Source organism: Equus quagga, chromosome 7, assembly GCF_021613505.1.
Source record: "Equus quagga isolate Etosha38 chromosome 7, UCLA_HA_Equagga_1.0, whole genome shotgun sequence".
In the NCBI taxonomy this organism is placed as follows: domain Eukaryota; kingdom Metazoa; phylum Chordata; class Mammalia; order Perissodactyla; family Equidae; genus Equus; species Equus quagga.
The window spans coordinates 22,146,633-22,161,693 of record NC_060273.1 but is presented as its reverse complement, the minus strand read 5'-3'; the positions used below and the strand labels follow the sequence as shown (position 1 = coordinate 22,161,693).

The following is a 15,061-nucleotide window of genomic DNA, read 5'->3' as shown; positions in this document are numbered from 1 at the left end:
ACTACAAATCCCTTGACTATTAATATATATTGCAGTTATTTTCTCCTACTTCCCACTTGTATGGAGTCTTTTATCATACAGAGGCTTTTAATTTTAAATAGTTAAGTTGATCAATTTTTTTATTTATGGTTTCTGTATTTATGTCTTGCTTTAGAAAGCATCTCATTCCAGATTTATAAACATATTCTACTTTTTCGATATTTTTTATCATGTGTATGAATGTGTGTGCTTGTGTGTGTGTATTACATGTAGCTATTGATTAGCTGGAAACCATGGGCAAGTTTCCTAACATTGCTACACCTTGGTTTTCTCATCTGTAAAGTAGGGACAATACCTATTTTGTTTTGTTATTGACATGATTGAAGACATGACAAGATAATATTTAAAGGCCATTAAAAGCTTGACCCATTTGGAAGTTATTCTGGAGAGGGTAGCCATTGTTATTATATATTATATTATTACCTATCTATTATTGTATTTGATATTTTATCCTAACTCTCTGTGTATTTGCCTTTTTCACTAAGGCTTTTCATTGGTAGGAAATGTGGCTTCCCTCATTGCCTAACCAAGTGCCTGGCATTTAGCAAGTGTTCAAATGTTTGCTGAATGAGTAAATCGGTTGATTGAATGGATGAATAGCACATGATAAAACCAAGTAGTAAAGGGAGAAAGAAGGAGTAATTTTATCAAGCAGTTCTGATACGAAACTAAACACAAAACTGAGGTCCAACTTAGGGTAGAAGGAACCTTATTGAATATTTAGGGGCTCTTGTTTAAGGATGGGCTCAGAGTTCTATGGTTCCACTGATTGAAACTGCATAAAAACTTTCAGGTGGGGGCCAGCCCAGTGGCCCAGCAGGTAAGTTCGCTTATTCCGCTTTGGCAGCCTGGGGTTCACCAGTTTGGATCCTGGGTGCAGACATGGCACTGCTTATCAAGCCATGCTGTGGTGGGCATCCCACATATGGAATGGAGGGGGATGGGCACAGACATTAGCTCAGGGCTAATCTTCTAAAAAAAAAAACAGTTCAGGTGAAAGTGCACTTTTCCAGGTAGAAGGTCCATAGGCAGATTGTAGTTCCAGGAGGCCGGGGATGCTGAATACTTTGTCCACCTTTGTATTCCCATCCTGCAGAATAGAGCCTGGCAGTTCATAGATGTTTATTGAATAATATCTGACTGATTGAATGAAAAATCTTCATCAGATTATCAACAGGGTCTGTAACCCCCCAAAAGTTGTAAGACTCAATAATATAGAATGAAAAAATCCAACAGATCCCTGAGAGAAGCTTTTATCTGGGCCAGAGCTTAGAGAGGAATTTGTCAGACGAATTTAAGAGAGTGATTAAGGAGCCCCTTCCTCAATTCCTTTCAAGGGACTGGGTGACTGCCTTCTCAGTTGGCTTTCTGATTCTCACATGATAAATACAATACAATGATAAGTTGTAGTCAAGCTTGAATCATAAGCCAACTTCTGCCACCTACCATCTGTGTGACCTTGGTTAAGTTATTTAAGCTGTCTATGACCAGGATTCCACAGTAATTTCCACCTTGAGGGCCTGATGAGTAGATTAAGTTAGGCTGTTGGTAGCATTACAGTGCGCAACTAATTTTGTGTTCTCTCCTGCTCCCCCCACCAACCACTTTTTTTCTATGTAAGACATTTGTTCACAACCATTTTCCCCTGATTCTCAGGCCTTGAGGCAGTTCCTTGCTCTAATCAGTTTGCCTCTACTGGTCCATGAGAATTGCTTGGTTTGTCTATATAAGTAAATATCAATTATGGTCATTTAAAGGACTGCTGTCCAAATATGCCTAATTACCCTGCGGCACAAGAATAGTGGGGGGAAATTCTCATTTGTTGACTTCCTATTGTGTACCAGCACTATACTGGGAACTTTCATGCCTTATCTTACCCTACAAATTACACTTGTCATTAAGTAGAAGCATTGGCAAAGTTTTTGCTATATCGACATTAATTTAGTACCTGGACCATAGAAAGCACTAAAAAACAATTGTTGACTGAACAAACTTTCTTTTACTTTTGTCCTAAATTTCACAAACATTCAAATACGGGCAGATGTGTTCCCAACCTCAAAATGAGACAAAGCTGTTTTTAATAAATTAATCAACAAATATTTATGGAGTGAATACTACGTGCTCAAATATGAAAAGCCCTGGGGCTTGTGAGAACATACTACTCCAGGAGCTGAGGAGCTGACTGGAGAGACCGGCCCAAGACTAGAGGAAAGTTATCTAGTTGGGCAAGACTGGGGCTGGGTGTGACTGAGCGCGAATAGGCAGAGACCTTTCTGGGTTTTCAGGAGAGAGCTCTTGGCAGGACTGAAGAAGGAAAATTCAGTGGGAAAGGACTGGGTTCGGTGATGGGACACTTGGACTCCAGTTCTGGCTGAGGCTTCACTGATTAGGAGACTTGGGGCAAGTCTCTTAACCTCTCCAGACATCTGTTTAGCAGCTGAGAAATAAAGTGTGGGTGGGTGGGCGGGGGGTGGTACTGTTGAACTTTAGTTTTTAAGTGCCTTCCAATTCTTAGATTCTAAAATTCTCTGTCAGCCACATTTACTTTTCCTTTGAGAAGAAAATTCCTATGCTTGGAATTTCAATTGAGTCAATCAATGGCATTTATCACCCACTATAATTTAGGAGACCGTGCCATAAATTCCCCTCCCTAGGTATTTTTTATTTTATTTTATTTTTTGAGGAAGATTAGCCCTGTGCTAACTACTACCAATCCTCCTCTTTTTGCTGAGGAAGACTGGCCCCGAGCTAACATCTATGCCCATCTTCCTCTATTTTTATACGTGGGATGCCTACCACAGCATGGCTTTTGCCAAGTGGTGCCATGTCCGCACCCAGGATCCGAACCGGCGAACCCCGGGCCGCCAAGAAGCACAACGTGCAAATTTAACTGCTGTACCACTGGGCGGGCCCCTTTAATTATTATTTTTAATTGTGGCAAATACACATAGCATAAAATTATACCCTCTTAACCATTTTAAGTATACAACTCAATAGTGTTAAATACATTCATCTTGTGCAGCCATCCATGTCCAGAACTCTTTTCATCTTGCAAAACTGAAACTCCGTGCCCAGTGAACAACTCCCCATTACCCTTTCCCCTGGCCCCTGACAACCACCATTCTACTTTCTGTCTCTATAAATTTGACTACTTTAGGTACCTCATAAAAGCAGAATTATACAGTATTTGTCTTTTGTGACTGGCTGATTTTGCTTAGCGTAATGTCCTCAAGATTCATCCATGTTGTAGCACTATCAGAATTTCTTTCCTTTTAAAGGCTGAATAATATTCCATTGTACATATATATACACCATATTTTGTTTTTTTTATTCATCTGTTGATGGACAGTTGGGTTGCTTCTACCTTTTAGCTCTTGTGAATAATGCTACTATGAACATGGGTATATAAATATCTCTTAGACATCTTGCTTTCAATTCTTTGGGGTATATACACGAAAGTGGAATTGCTGGATAACATGGTAATTCTATTTTTTAATTTTTCAGAGAACCGCATTCTGTTTTCCATAGTGGTTTTACCATTTTACCCTCCCACCCCCAGTGCAAAAAGGTTCCAATTTCTCCATAGCCTTGCTAACGCTCATTATTTTCCTTTTTTCAAATATAGTAGCCATCGTAATAGGCGTGAGGTGATTGTGGTTTTGATTTGCATTTCCCTAATGATTAGTGATATTAAGCATCTTTTCATGTATTGTTGGTCATTTGTGTGTCTTCCTTGGAGAAATTATTCAAGTTCTTTGTTCGTTTTTTAATCAGGCTGATTTTTGTTGCTGTTGAGATCTTTATATATTCTAGATATTGATTCAGCAGATACATGATCTGCAGATATTTCCTCCCATTCCATGAGTTGCCTTTGCACTCTGTTGATGCAAAGAAGTTTTAAATTTTGATGTAGTCAACTTATCTATTTTTTTCTTTTGTTGTCTATGCTTTTGATGTCATATACAAGAAAAAAATTGCCAAATCCAAAGTCAGGAAGCTTTTCCCTCATGTTTTCTTTGAAGTTTTATAGTTTCAGCTCTTAGATTTAGTTCTTCAATGCATTTTGAATTAACTTTTGTATGTGGTATGGTAAAGGTTTAACTTCATTTTTTTGCACGTGGTTATCCAGTTTTCCCAATACCATTTGTTGAAGACTAGCTTCTCCCCTTTGAATGGTCTTGGCACCCTTTTTGAGTATGATTTGACCATATGTGAGAGTTTTGTGCTAAAAATTTTTGGCAGTGGCGGTACAGGAATGACGTAGTCTCCGACTTAAGGAAGCCTCAGTAGAGGCGACTACTCAGATTCAGTTTCAAGCAGCATTTGTTTAGTGCTGATTGTGTGTCCAGTGGGCACTTTGCCTCTTGGGCTTCCCATCCAACCAGTGAGGTAGGTAGGATGATCCCCTTTAACAAACGAGTAAATTCAATCCCTAGAAGAGCACGGTTATGGCTTATGCAGAGGCAGGGACAGAGTTAGGATCTGGAACCAGGGTTCCTAGTTCCACGTGTCCTGCTACTTCAGGTAAGATGGACCTCCGTGTTCTCATCTCTAAAATTTCTCATCTCTAAAATATGGGCAGAAATAAAATGAGATGGTCTCTATTGAGCACCCTTGCAGCCGTAAGATCCTATGCATTAAGGAGTCGCTAAAACCCAGGTGCCAAGGACGAGGTTTAAACCTTAAACATTACCGCTCCGCAGACAACAGGAACCCTAAACACAACAGCCAGCCCTGAAGGCCGAAGTCCGAGGGCTGGAGCCCCGCCCCCCGGGCGGACCCCAAATCCTTACCCGGAACCTGGGCGCGGCTGGGCTGTGCGATTGGCGCGGGTAGGGGACGAGCAACAGAAAAATGCCTGAGACGAGAGTCTCATTGAAATGCCCCCACGGTCTCTCTGGAGGGAGAGTTTACAATTCTAACAACGTCTCTAGAATTAGCTCCCTTGCCTCTCTCCTTTTTACTCTCCTCCCGCGGAGTTATTTCTTCCCCTTGGCCCCTTTATTGGATTTCCTCTTGGTACGCCCCCACCCTGACTTGGAGAGGAAAGACGGCCGCCGCGTGGGCACTGCGCATGCGAATCCCCGCCGCGGGGGTGGGTGTGTCGGGGGGGGGGGAGCAGGGACCCCGCCCCTTCGCGGCTCCTCGCGTGACGTTGTGGGGGGCGCCGGCCTCCGCCCTGCTCCGAGCGGTGAGAGCGAGCGGCGGGCGGACTCGACGCCCCTAGACCGAGAAGGGATGATGCGGGTGTTGAGTTCCTGGAGGAACTCAGGGGCTTTGCGGGGGAGGGGAGGCCCAGGGGCTACAGCAACTGCTGACCCTCAGGCTCTGCCCTTCTGCTTCTTGCTTTTTTCTCCTTTCCTGATGGGCCGGGACGGGAGGCAGGCCAGAGGCTGAGCATTTGTGACGCCTGCATTTCCCTGGAGCCCTCCTTCTCTCCCCACCCCATGTGTTTATCTCGCCTTCCAGTTCCTTTTTATCAGGCTGTGGCTTCTCGCGAGGGAATGCATTCCACCTGGAAGCAGAAGGCGGGTTTCAGACCTTGGCTGTATCACTTTTCTGTTAAAGTCCCCGAGCCTCAGTTTCCCCCACAGTATTTTTGTCTTGTCTCACCTGGTTTTGAAGATAAGTATGACACAGAAAGATAGAGAAGAAATGAACATTTGTTGAGTTCCTGCAAGGCCGAGTACTATGCAAACTGCTTTATCTGCCACACGTAGTCATTATAACTCCCATTTCACAGATTCTTAAGCTCACAAAGGTTAACTGATTTTTCTCACATAGCCAACGAGTGGCAGAGGAGAATTCAAATTGAGCAGTTCAGGTCCAAAGCAGAGTGCTGTCGGACACCTCCTTTGTCTGGGCTATTGGCTAGAAACCTTTCTCAGCCAAACCCTAACCCCAGAACAGCTGCTTCTTAAATTCCTCACCTTGAGAATTCTCATTTTTCGGTTCCTTTTGCGAGCGCAGCGTGCTCTGCTTCTGCTTCTACGTTGATGACTTAGAAATGAAATGCAGCAAACATTTATTGAGTAGAGCAGGGAGATGAAAACTTGGAGTCAGGAACCTTGGATTCTTGTCTTGGCTTTGCCACTAACTGGCTGTGTGGCTTTGAGGAAGTCCCTTGTCTTCTTGGTGTTTTAGCTTCCCTTTGAATAAAATGGGTAAGTGGTTTCTTGATGGTAGGCTCTTGTCCAGTTCTTCCTTCCTGTCCTCCAGCAGGCTCTCCGTGGAGGCCCAGACCCCTCTGCTCCCCATGGGCAGCTGCCAGGCAGGACACAACCTGCATCTCTGTCTGGCCCATCACCCACCTCTGGTCTGTGCCACTTTGATCCTGCTGCTGCTTGGCCTTTCTGGCCTGGGCCTTGGTGGCTTCCTCCTCACCCACAGGACTGGCCTGCGTAGCCCTGACATCCCTCAGGTGAGTACCCTCTTCATCCTTCCCACGCAGGCCTGCTTGTGCTACTAACCTCTCACCTTTCTCCCGTCTTCCTTTTGCACACAGGACTGGGTCTCTTTCTTGAGATCTTTTGGCCAGGTGACCCTGTGCCCCGTGAATGAGACAGTCACAGGGAAGTGGCGTGGGTCTCATATCGTGGGCTTGCTGACCACCTTGAACTTCGGAGATGATCCAGACAAGAACAAAACCCAGGCCTTCCAAGCCACGGTCCTTGGTAGTCAGATGGGATTGAAAGGTGAGATCAAGGAGGACCGTGGGTTTGGACATTAGAACACTCAGGGTGGCCCTGCCTCTGACCTCACTAACCTGATGACCTGGGCATATCCTTGGGCCTTGATCACTTCTGCTGTAATAAGGATTAGATACTTACAGTGAACCTGAGGCCCACTGTGTAGGTTCTCTATAAATGTTTTCTCTCTCCCCTTCCAGCTCTGAGGTTCTTTGATTCTCTCCTTGAAGGTGTGATGAAATGGGCTAGATTTGACCTAATTGTCTTTCTCATCCTTCTTTATTTCTACGGCCTTCCCCTCTTAAAGGCACCTTCTTTTTCCTCAAGGATATGAGAGAAGCATGTTCTGTTCAATTAAGCTAGTGTCGTGAGTGCCTGCTGCGTGCTTAGCACAGCTCTATGTGCCATGGAGGGTACAGAAAAAATTAGACATCACCCATTCCCAAAGAGCATGGAATCTTCAGGGAAAATGATAAGTGAAGGAGAGAGAGTCAATGGGTGCCATTAATTCCTGTGTGAGATTTGGCCTCAAGTTCCTTGTCTAAAGAATGGGGAGATGAAGAGGGAGAAGAGAAAGGTGGAATTCTCTGACTTCTAAGGTCTTTTCCTACACTATCATTCTAAGATTCTCCTGTGAATTGCACATATGTGTGTGTGTTGAGGGGGAGGTCTCTGTTTGTCCAAGTGTACATGTGTGATCAAAGAATGAGAATAAAGGAATGTGTCTGATATATACAGACTTGGGACAATTTTTCTTGTTCTTTTTCTTTAAAAAGATATGTAAAACCTTTATTGAGATCACATACCATAAAATTCACCCATTTAAAATGTACAGTTAAATGGCTTTTTGTATAGTCACAAAACTGTGCAACCGTCGCCACGATCAATTTTAGAACATTTTCATTACCTCAGAAAGAAATCCTGTAGCCATTAAAAGTCACTTCCTTTTTCCTCCTAACCTCCCAGCCCTAGCCAATCACCAATCTACTATCTTTTTCTGTAGATTTGCCTATTCTGGACATTTCATATAATATGTGGTGTTATGTGACTAGCTTCTTTCAATTAGCATAATGTTTTCAAGGTTCATCCATGTTGTAGCACATATCAGTACTTCATTTCTTTTTTTTTTAATTTATTTATTTTTATTTTTTTCCTTTTTCTCCCCAAAGCCCCCCGGTACATAGTTGTATATTCTTTGTTGTGGGTCCTTCTAGTTGTGGCATGCGGGACGCTGCCTCAGCGTGGTTTGATGAGCAGTGCCATGTCCACGCCCAGGATTTGAACCAACGAAACACTGGGCCACCTGCTGCAGAGTGTGTGAACTTAACCACTCGGCCAGGGGCCAGCCCCACTTCATTTCCTTTTATTGATACATAGCATTCATTGTATGAATAGTCCACATTTTATTTATCCATTCATCAGTTAATTCACATTTGGATTGTTTCCACTTTTTGGCTATTATGAATGATGCTGCTGTGAACACTTGCGTACAAATTTTTGTGTGATCATATGTTTTCATTTCTCTTGGGTGTATACCTACAAGTGGAGTTGCTGGATCATATTGTAACTCCATGTTCAATCTTTTGAGGAGCTGCCAGATTGTTTTCCAAAGTGGCTGTACCATTTTATGGTCCCACCAGCAGTGTATGAAGGTCCAGTTTCTCCACATCCTCATCAACACTTGTGATTATCTGTTTTTTTATTATGGCTGTCCTAGTCGGGGTGAAGTAGTATCTCACTGTGGTTCTGATTTGCATTTTCCTGATGCCTAATGATATTGAGCATTTTTTTCACATGCTTATTGGCCATTTGTATATCTTCTTTGGAGAAATGTATGTTTAGAGTCTTTGCTTATTTTTAAAATTGGGTAATTTGTCTTTTTTGAGTTGTAAGAGTTCTTTATATTTTCTAGATACAAGCCTCTTATCTGATGTATGGTTTTCAAATATTTTTTCCCATTCTCTGGGTAGTCTTTTCACTTTGTTGATGTTATTCTTTGAAGGAAAAAAGTTTTTAATTTTGATGGAGTTCAATTTATGTATTTTTTATTTTGTTTTCTTGTGCTTTTAGTGTCACATCTATGAAGACTTTGCATAACCCAAGGTCACTAAGATTTAATCCTATATTTTCTTCTAAGTATTTTATAGTTTTAGTTCTTACATTTAGGTCTATGATCCATTTTGAGTTAATTTTTGTGTATAGTGTGAGGATGGGGTCCAACTTCATTCTAGCAGGTGGTTAACAAGTTTTGTTGAAGAGACTGTTTTGCTGGTGGCTAGTACATTTTGTTAAAAAGACTATTCTTTCCACATTGAATAATCTTGGCACGCTTATTGAAAATCAATTGACCATGGACATACGAGTTTATTTCTGGACTCTCAGTTGTATTTCATTGATCTGTGTGTCTATCCTTATGTAGTACGACACTGTTTTGATTACTGTAGCTTTGTATTAAGTTTTGAAATCAGAAAATGTGAGTCCTCCAACTTGGTCTTCTTTTTAAGATTGTTTTGGCCATTCTGGACTTCTTGAATTTTCATATGGATTTTAGGATCAGCTTATCAGTTTCTGTTTCTGCAAAGAAGCCCTATTCATTTTATGGTTAGAAACAAAGTAATATCATCAAAGATTATTTTGGACAAAAATAAAAAATAATCACCTATGATTGCATCAGCTAAGCAATAATTATTGAGCACCTACTACGTACCAAGCACGAGGAATGCAGAGATTTGTAAGTCATGGGCCCTCACCTCAAGTTGCTCACAGTCTGGCCAGAATACAGATGTGAACAGAAGTAAATACCTTTCAGTGTGTGAAGTAGAACACAAGGTACACGGGGAGTACTCAGAAGTCTGTTGAGCAGGGATGGTGACGACAGGCTTTTCCAAGGATACAGTGCCTGAGCTGAGGCTTGAGGGAGGTTTAGGAGTGTGCCCTTCCAGCCAGAGAGAAGAGCATATGCAAAGGCATGCAGACGGGGATCATGACGGCATGGTTAGGAGCTTCAAGGAACTCAGTTTGACTGCTGCAGGGGAAGAGTGTTGAATGAGTGGCAGGAGATGGGCCTGAAGAAGCAAGCAGAATCCCAGGGAGGGTGTTGTGTGTCAAGCCAAGGTAGTCGGACTTTATCCAATACATTGAGCAAACTCAAAGATTTTAATCAGGAAAAGAGTAGGATTTTGTTATTGTTGTTGTTCTTTTGAAAAGATCACACTCTGTTGGCTGACTGCCTGGGAGGAATGTGTCCAGATGCAGGAAAACCAGTTAGGAGGTGGTTGCAATAAAAAGATGATGAGAAAAACTGAGCTAAGATAGTGCTGTGAAAGAAGGGGAGTAATTTGAGAGAGATGTTAGAAGTGAGGGATTGACAAGACTTGGTGACCGATTTGATCTGGGGAACATAGAAGAAAGGGGAGTTTTCCTACAGAGTTTTGCCTGTACATTTCTCAGCTGTAACTATGATGTATATACTGGTTTGTAGATCTCCTTTTTCACTTATGATATGTGTTTTTTGGTATTACTGCATGATCTGGACGTTATTGTTTTAATGGATGTAAAGTGATCCATTAAGTGGTTAGGCCATCATTTGTTAACATTTTCCCTTTTGTTAAACATCTCTATTGTTTCGTATTTGTTATGAAATTACAGTAAACATCTTGGTATACTTTGCATTTTTCTTTTGAATCCTTTCCTTAGGATTAGTTTCTCCAAGTAGTATTACTGAGTCAAAAGGTATGGCCCTTCCTTTAATAGACAAATTCATTTCGTTGTGGATTCAGATCACACAGAAGTATACAAAGCAAATGTAAAGATCCTTCTTTACCTCCCCTGCAGAATCCAGTTTGGTGGGCATCTTCTCAGTCCCTCTCTGTACCCGTTTAAAATTGTGACAGATACAACCAAATTGTCTTCTGAAAGATATCACCAGTTGACAGTGCCCATTTTCCCACATCTTCAGCAACTCTTATTATTATCAATCTTTTTTATTTTTACCAACTTAATGGGCAAAGGAATACCTGATTGTTTTAATTTACTTTCTCCTGATTGCCTGTGAGGGTGAACATCTTAGAGGGTTTTTGGCCATTTTCATGTCTTCTGTGAATTTCCCGTTCTTATCCTTTGCTTATGTTTCTTTTAAGTTATTTGTCTTTATCTTCTTGATTTTTCAAAGATTCTTATACATTCTGAATTGTAAACCTTTTTGCCAATTGAATATAAGTATTTTCAACCACTCTGTTAACTGTTTTTCTTTTCTTTTTTTTTTTAAAGATTGGCACCCGGGCTAACAACTGTTGCCAATCTTTTTTTTTTTTCCTGCTTTATCTCCCCAAACCCCCCTGTACACAGTTGTATATCTTAGTTGCAGGTCCTTCTAGTTGTGAGGTGTGGGACACCACCTCAACGTGGCCTGATGAGCGGTGCCATGTCTGCGCCCAGGATCCGAACCCTGGGCCGCTGCAGCGGAGGGTGCGAACTTAACCACTCGGCCACGGAGCCAGCCCCTGTTAACTGTTTTTTTAACTTATCTTTCATTGTGTAGAAGCCTTTAATTTTTATGAGGTTTAAGTTTATTGCTCATGTCCTTTTACTTAGGCTTTTAGGTTTTATGTCTTTTTTAGGAAGGCCTTCCCCACTTTAAAATTAGAGAATATTCTTCTGTATTTTCTTTGGTTTTTGTTTTGCTTTATTTGGTTTATTTGTATAGGTCTTTAATACACCTGGACTTTATTTTATAGTGTGAGATACATCTAACTTTTTTTTTTTCCAAATGGAAGTTGTCCCGAGGCCATTGACTGAATAGGCCATCCTTTCCTCACTAATTTGAAAGGAGGTGTGAACCTTTTAATGGATTTTGGTACCTAGTGGGAAACTGCTCTTAAAAAGGGTGAACCAGTTTATACGAACTGATATCAGCAGTGTGTATCTGCCCCAGTTTCACTGCAACTTTGCAAGTATTGGTATGCTTGTTTTATTGATTGTAAGCTAACTTAAATTAATTTTTGTTTATATTGGTACACAGTTATTTTCATTTCTCAATGATGTAAATAATAGTATATAGAGTACTTTATTGAATAGAGTACTGGTACCTGGTACTTTAGGAAGCCTTAGAAATGAATAGAAGTCTGAAGATGGGTCGCTCCCATCCCACCCTTCATTTTCTTCCATCTCCTCTCCTGTGCTTCTCATAGGGTCTTCTGCAGGAGAGCTAGTCCTCATTACAGCCAGGGTGACCACAGAAAGGACACCAGGAACCTGCCTGTATTTTAGTGCTGCTCCAGGAATCCTGCCTTCCAGCCAGCCACCCATATCCTGCTTGGAGGAGGGAGCAGGAAATGCCACCCTGAGCCCTAGGATGGCTGAAGAGTGTGTCAGGGTCTGGAGCCACGAAGGCCTTGTACTCACCAAGCTGCTCACCTCGGTAAGAGTCTCAGGTTGTTGGGGTTTCATGGGCTGCCAAGCCAAATGTTGTATCTTGAAAGCTTCTGGAGGCAGTTTTACCTACTAGATAAAGCACAGGCTTTATAATCCTGCCTCCGAGGCTGTGTGACCTTGAACAAGTATCTGAGCCTCTCTGAGCCTCAGTTTCCTCATCTGTAACACAGTACTCTCTCCTAATTCCAACAATTAAGGATAAATGAGAACGTAAAGTGCCCAGTACATTGCCTGTACATAATAGAGATTTGATAAATGACAGCTATTACTATTAACTATTGTCTTTAAATACAATAAAATTTGATCTCCACTTCAAAGGCATTCAGATTCTGTAATAGGAGGCAGAATGGGCTAATTGCTGTCATAGAGATGTGAGCAAAGTGTTATTCAAACACAGAGTAAGGAGCAATTAACCCTAGCCAATATTTATGGAAAGTGCTTCACAGAGAGGGTGGCATTTAAGAAAGGGAATTGTATACAGTAGTTTATAATGTACAGAGTACTTTCAGGTTCATTATCTCATTTGATCTTAAAATACTCTTTTGAGGTGACCACTATTATCCCATTTTACAGATGAGGAAACAGACTTAGATGGGGAGGGTGGGTGGGAGTGATGGCCCAAGGTCACACAACTGATTAAGTGGCAGTTTCAGGATAGCAGCCTATGCCTTCTGACTCCCAAGTCCCAGCCTTGTTCTGCCCTGTCATCCTTGGAAAATGAGGAAGATTTGGGCAGAGAATGCAGTAGAGGAGGTTCAGGAGAGGAGAAATACAGTCCAGGAAAAGGGACCAGCATAAGGACAGGCCTAGAGATTGAAAAGTATTCAGCCTTTGGGAACACTCCATGATGAGGGGCTTAGGAATGACTTAGAGGAAGAGTGAAGATTGATGCAAGGGCACCGTGGTGCCAGGCTAAGATGCTACAACTTGACACTCAGGCCATGGGGGTCACTGGTGCAGAGTGCAAGAGAATGGCTGAGTGGAGGAGACCAGTTAGGAGGCTGCTGCGTGCTCTTCCCTCACATTTGCAAAGACCCTGGTGAAGAGCATCACCTGGGAGCTTGGAAGCAGAGATGATCCGGGTTTCCAGAACTGCTCCTGCTTGCACATCTTTAAAATGTGGGTAATAGTGAATTGTCCTAGCTCATGGCGTCATCATGGGGGTTCAGTTCAATGGTTGGGCAAGAAAGCAGTTTGTAGACCATCAAGACAATTAGCTTGTATAGAAATAACATTTTCCCTTTAGTTGCCTCCTGGATATGGACAGCATTCTCCCCCATGGAGGCTTCTCTCTATAGTCCTTGGGAGTAAGATGTCTTCCCAAGGGAAAATTCTCCACTCTCTTTTTCTCTCATTCATTCCTCCTTCCCTCCCTATGTCCACCCCTAGGAGGAGCTGGCTCTGTGTGGCTCCAGGCTGCTGGTTTTGGGCTCATTCCTGCTTCTCTTCTGTGGCCTTCTCTGCTGTCTCACTGCTATGTGCTTCCATCCCCGCCGGGAGTCCCACTGGTCTAGAACCCGGCTCTGAGGACACTGGCATAGTTCCTGTCTTGTTCTCAGGTAAGGTTCTTTGCCCTAGTCCTATGGGAGTAGGTGTTGGAGTGGGGATGGCAATTGTAACTGAGATAGTCATTCCTAAATAATATGGTTTGGTTTTACTTATTTTTGAACTTTATATAGATGGAATCATACATATTCTTTTATGACTGACTTCTTTTGGCAAACATTCTGATTTTAAGATTCATCCATAGCTGTAGTTCACATTCAGGCTTTTTGGCAACAATGGTGAGTTGTTCAAATTTGATGATGCATCCTGGATGTGAATCATGTTTGTCTTGCTTTTTTCCTGAAATTCTGATACTGAGAATTACAAAATTCTGATTTTGTAAAATTCATCTTGAACAGCTCAAAAGAATTGATTGATGATGCCCATTTACTAGGCATATGCTGTGTGTCCAACACTTTACATGCACCTTCTCTTTTCCATTAGCCATTGTTGCATTTAGAAAAAGTTGATTCTGCTAACAGGATCTTTGGAGAGACACAGCCTACAAAGGTAGCAGTGGGTGGGGGACATATTGGCTAACAATTTCGTGTGTCAACTCATTGAGGAAAAAAAATATCTCTAAAAAATTCTCACCCTGTCAGGTAGGTCTCATATAATTTGAGAGTCATATATTGTGCACCCTGCTCTTAAGGTGTTCTTAGCTTCAGCTGGCTGCTGTGCCCTAGGAACTAACTGTGAGAGAAGTGGAAACAGCCCAGGCCCAGGGAAGGGCCTCTGGCCGGAGGAACTAGACGCTCAAGATCAACTTTGCTTATTTTGCTTAGGGCTAGACATGACTGCTCCAACCACTTACTTGGGACAGGAAACGGTGGAAACTGCTCAGCCTTGCTCAGATCTGAGCAGACTGGGAAAGGAGTGCCTTCTGGCCCCAGCAGATCCTGGGGTCCTGAATCGTGATAAGTGCCTGTGCCTGTGTCTAGTTGTAACTTCCTCTGCTCCTTCCTCAGTTTCTGCAGCCATCCCAGAGCTTCCCCTAAGGGCCCTCTGACCTGCCCTCTTTTTTAATTTTCTTTTTCTCCAGGTGTGAATCAACTTCTTGGGCCTTGGTCCTGAGTTGGAAGAGATGTTACAAAAAGTGGAAAGCTGGAATGTGGTGGAAAATAAAAGGCTTTTTTGCCCAACGTTGCCCAGGGTGTTTACTGGGGGTTGGATTGAGGGAGAAATTTTAGGGTAGACCAGCTCAGGAGGATTGGGGGACTTTTCCTTGTTGACTCTTTAGTTTGAGATACAAGTTAGCATAGTGCTTGGGTTACTGCAGCTCTTCCCACGGTTGTGACTTGGCTTTGGAAAAATCCTGGTTTTGATCCTAGCTCCGCCACTTTATGTCTTATTTT

General features: G+C 42.4%; 1 protein-coding gene across 4 annotated transcripts; it reads left to right on the top strand.

Moving 5' to 3' along the window:
* The first annotated feature begins 5,098 nt into the window (after positions 1-5,098).
* TMEM219 (transmembrane protein 219) lies at positions 5,099-14,848 on the top strand. Of its 4 annotated transcripts, none has more exons than XM_046667098.1 (6): positions 5,099-5,134; positions 6,262-6,460; positions 6,545-6,734; positions 11,918-12,147; positions 13,551-13,720; positions 14,749-14,848. In XM_046667098.1, the coding sequence occupies exons 2-5, from the start codon at positions 6,296-6,298 to the stop codon at positions 13,686-13,688; spliced, it is 723 nt and encodes a 240-aa protein (XP_046523054.1). In that variant the 5' UTR covers positions 5,099-5,134; positions 6,262-6,295; the 3' UTR covers positions 13,689-13,720; positions 14,749-14,848. The 4 variants fall into 4 exon arrangements, with proteins under 4 accessions (XP_046523054.1, XP_046523052.1, XP_046523053.1 ...); XM_046667096.1 differs by having other exon boundaries at positions 5,100-5,230; XM_046667097.1 differs by lacking the exon at positions 5,099-5,134 and adding an exon at positions 5,149-5,230 and having other exon boundaries at positions 6,259-6,460.
* Positions 14,849-15,061: the final 213 nt, after the last annotated feature.

Coding starts and splice junctions, on each gene's coding strand:
- TMEM219 (XM_046667094.1), top strand. CDS start 6,200: ATGGGTAAGTGGTTTCTTGATGGTAGGCTCTTGTCCAGTTCTTCCTTC. Junction 6,461..6,544: donor GTAGCCCTGACATCCCTCAG/GTGAGTACCCTC, acceptor TTTTGCACACAG/GACTGGGTCTCTTTCTTGAG. Junction 6,735..11,917: donor TAGTCAGATGGGATTGAAAG/GTGAGATCAAGG, acceptor TGCTTCTCATAG/GGTCTTCTGCAGGAGAGCTA.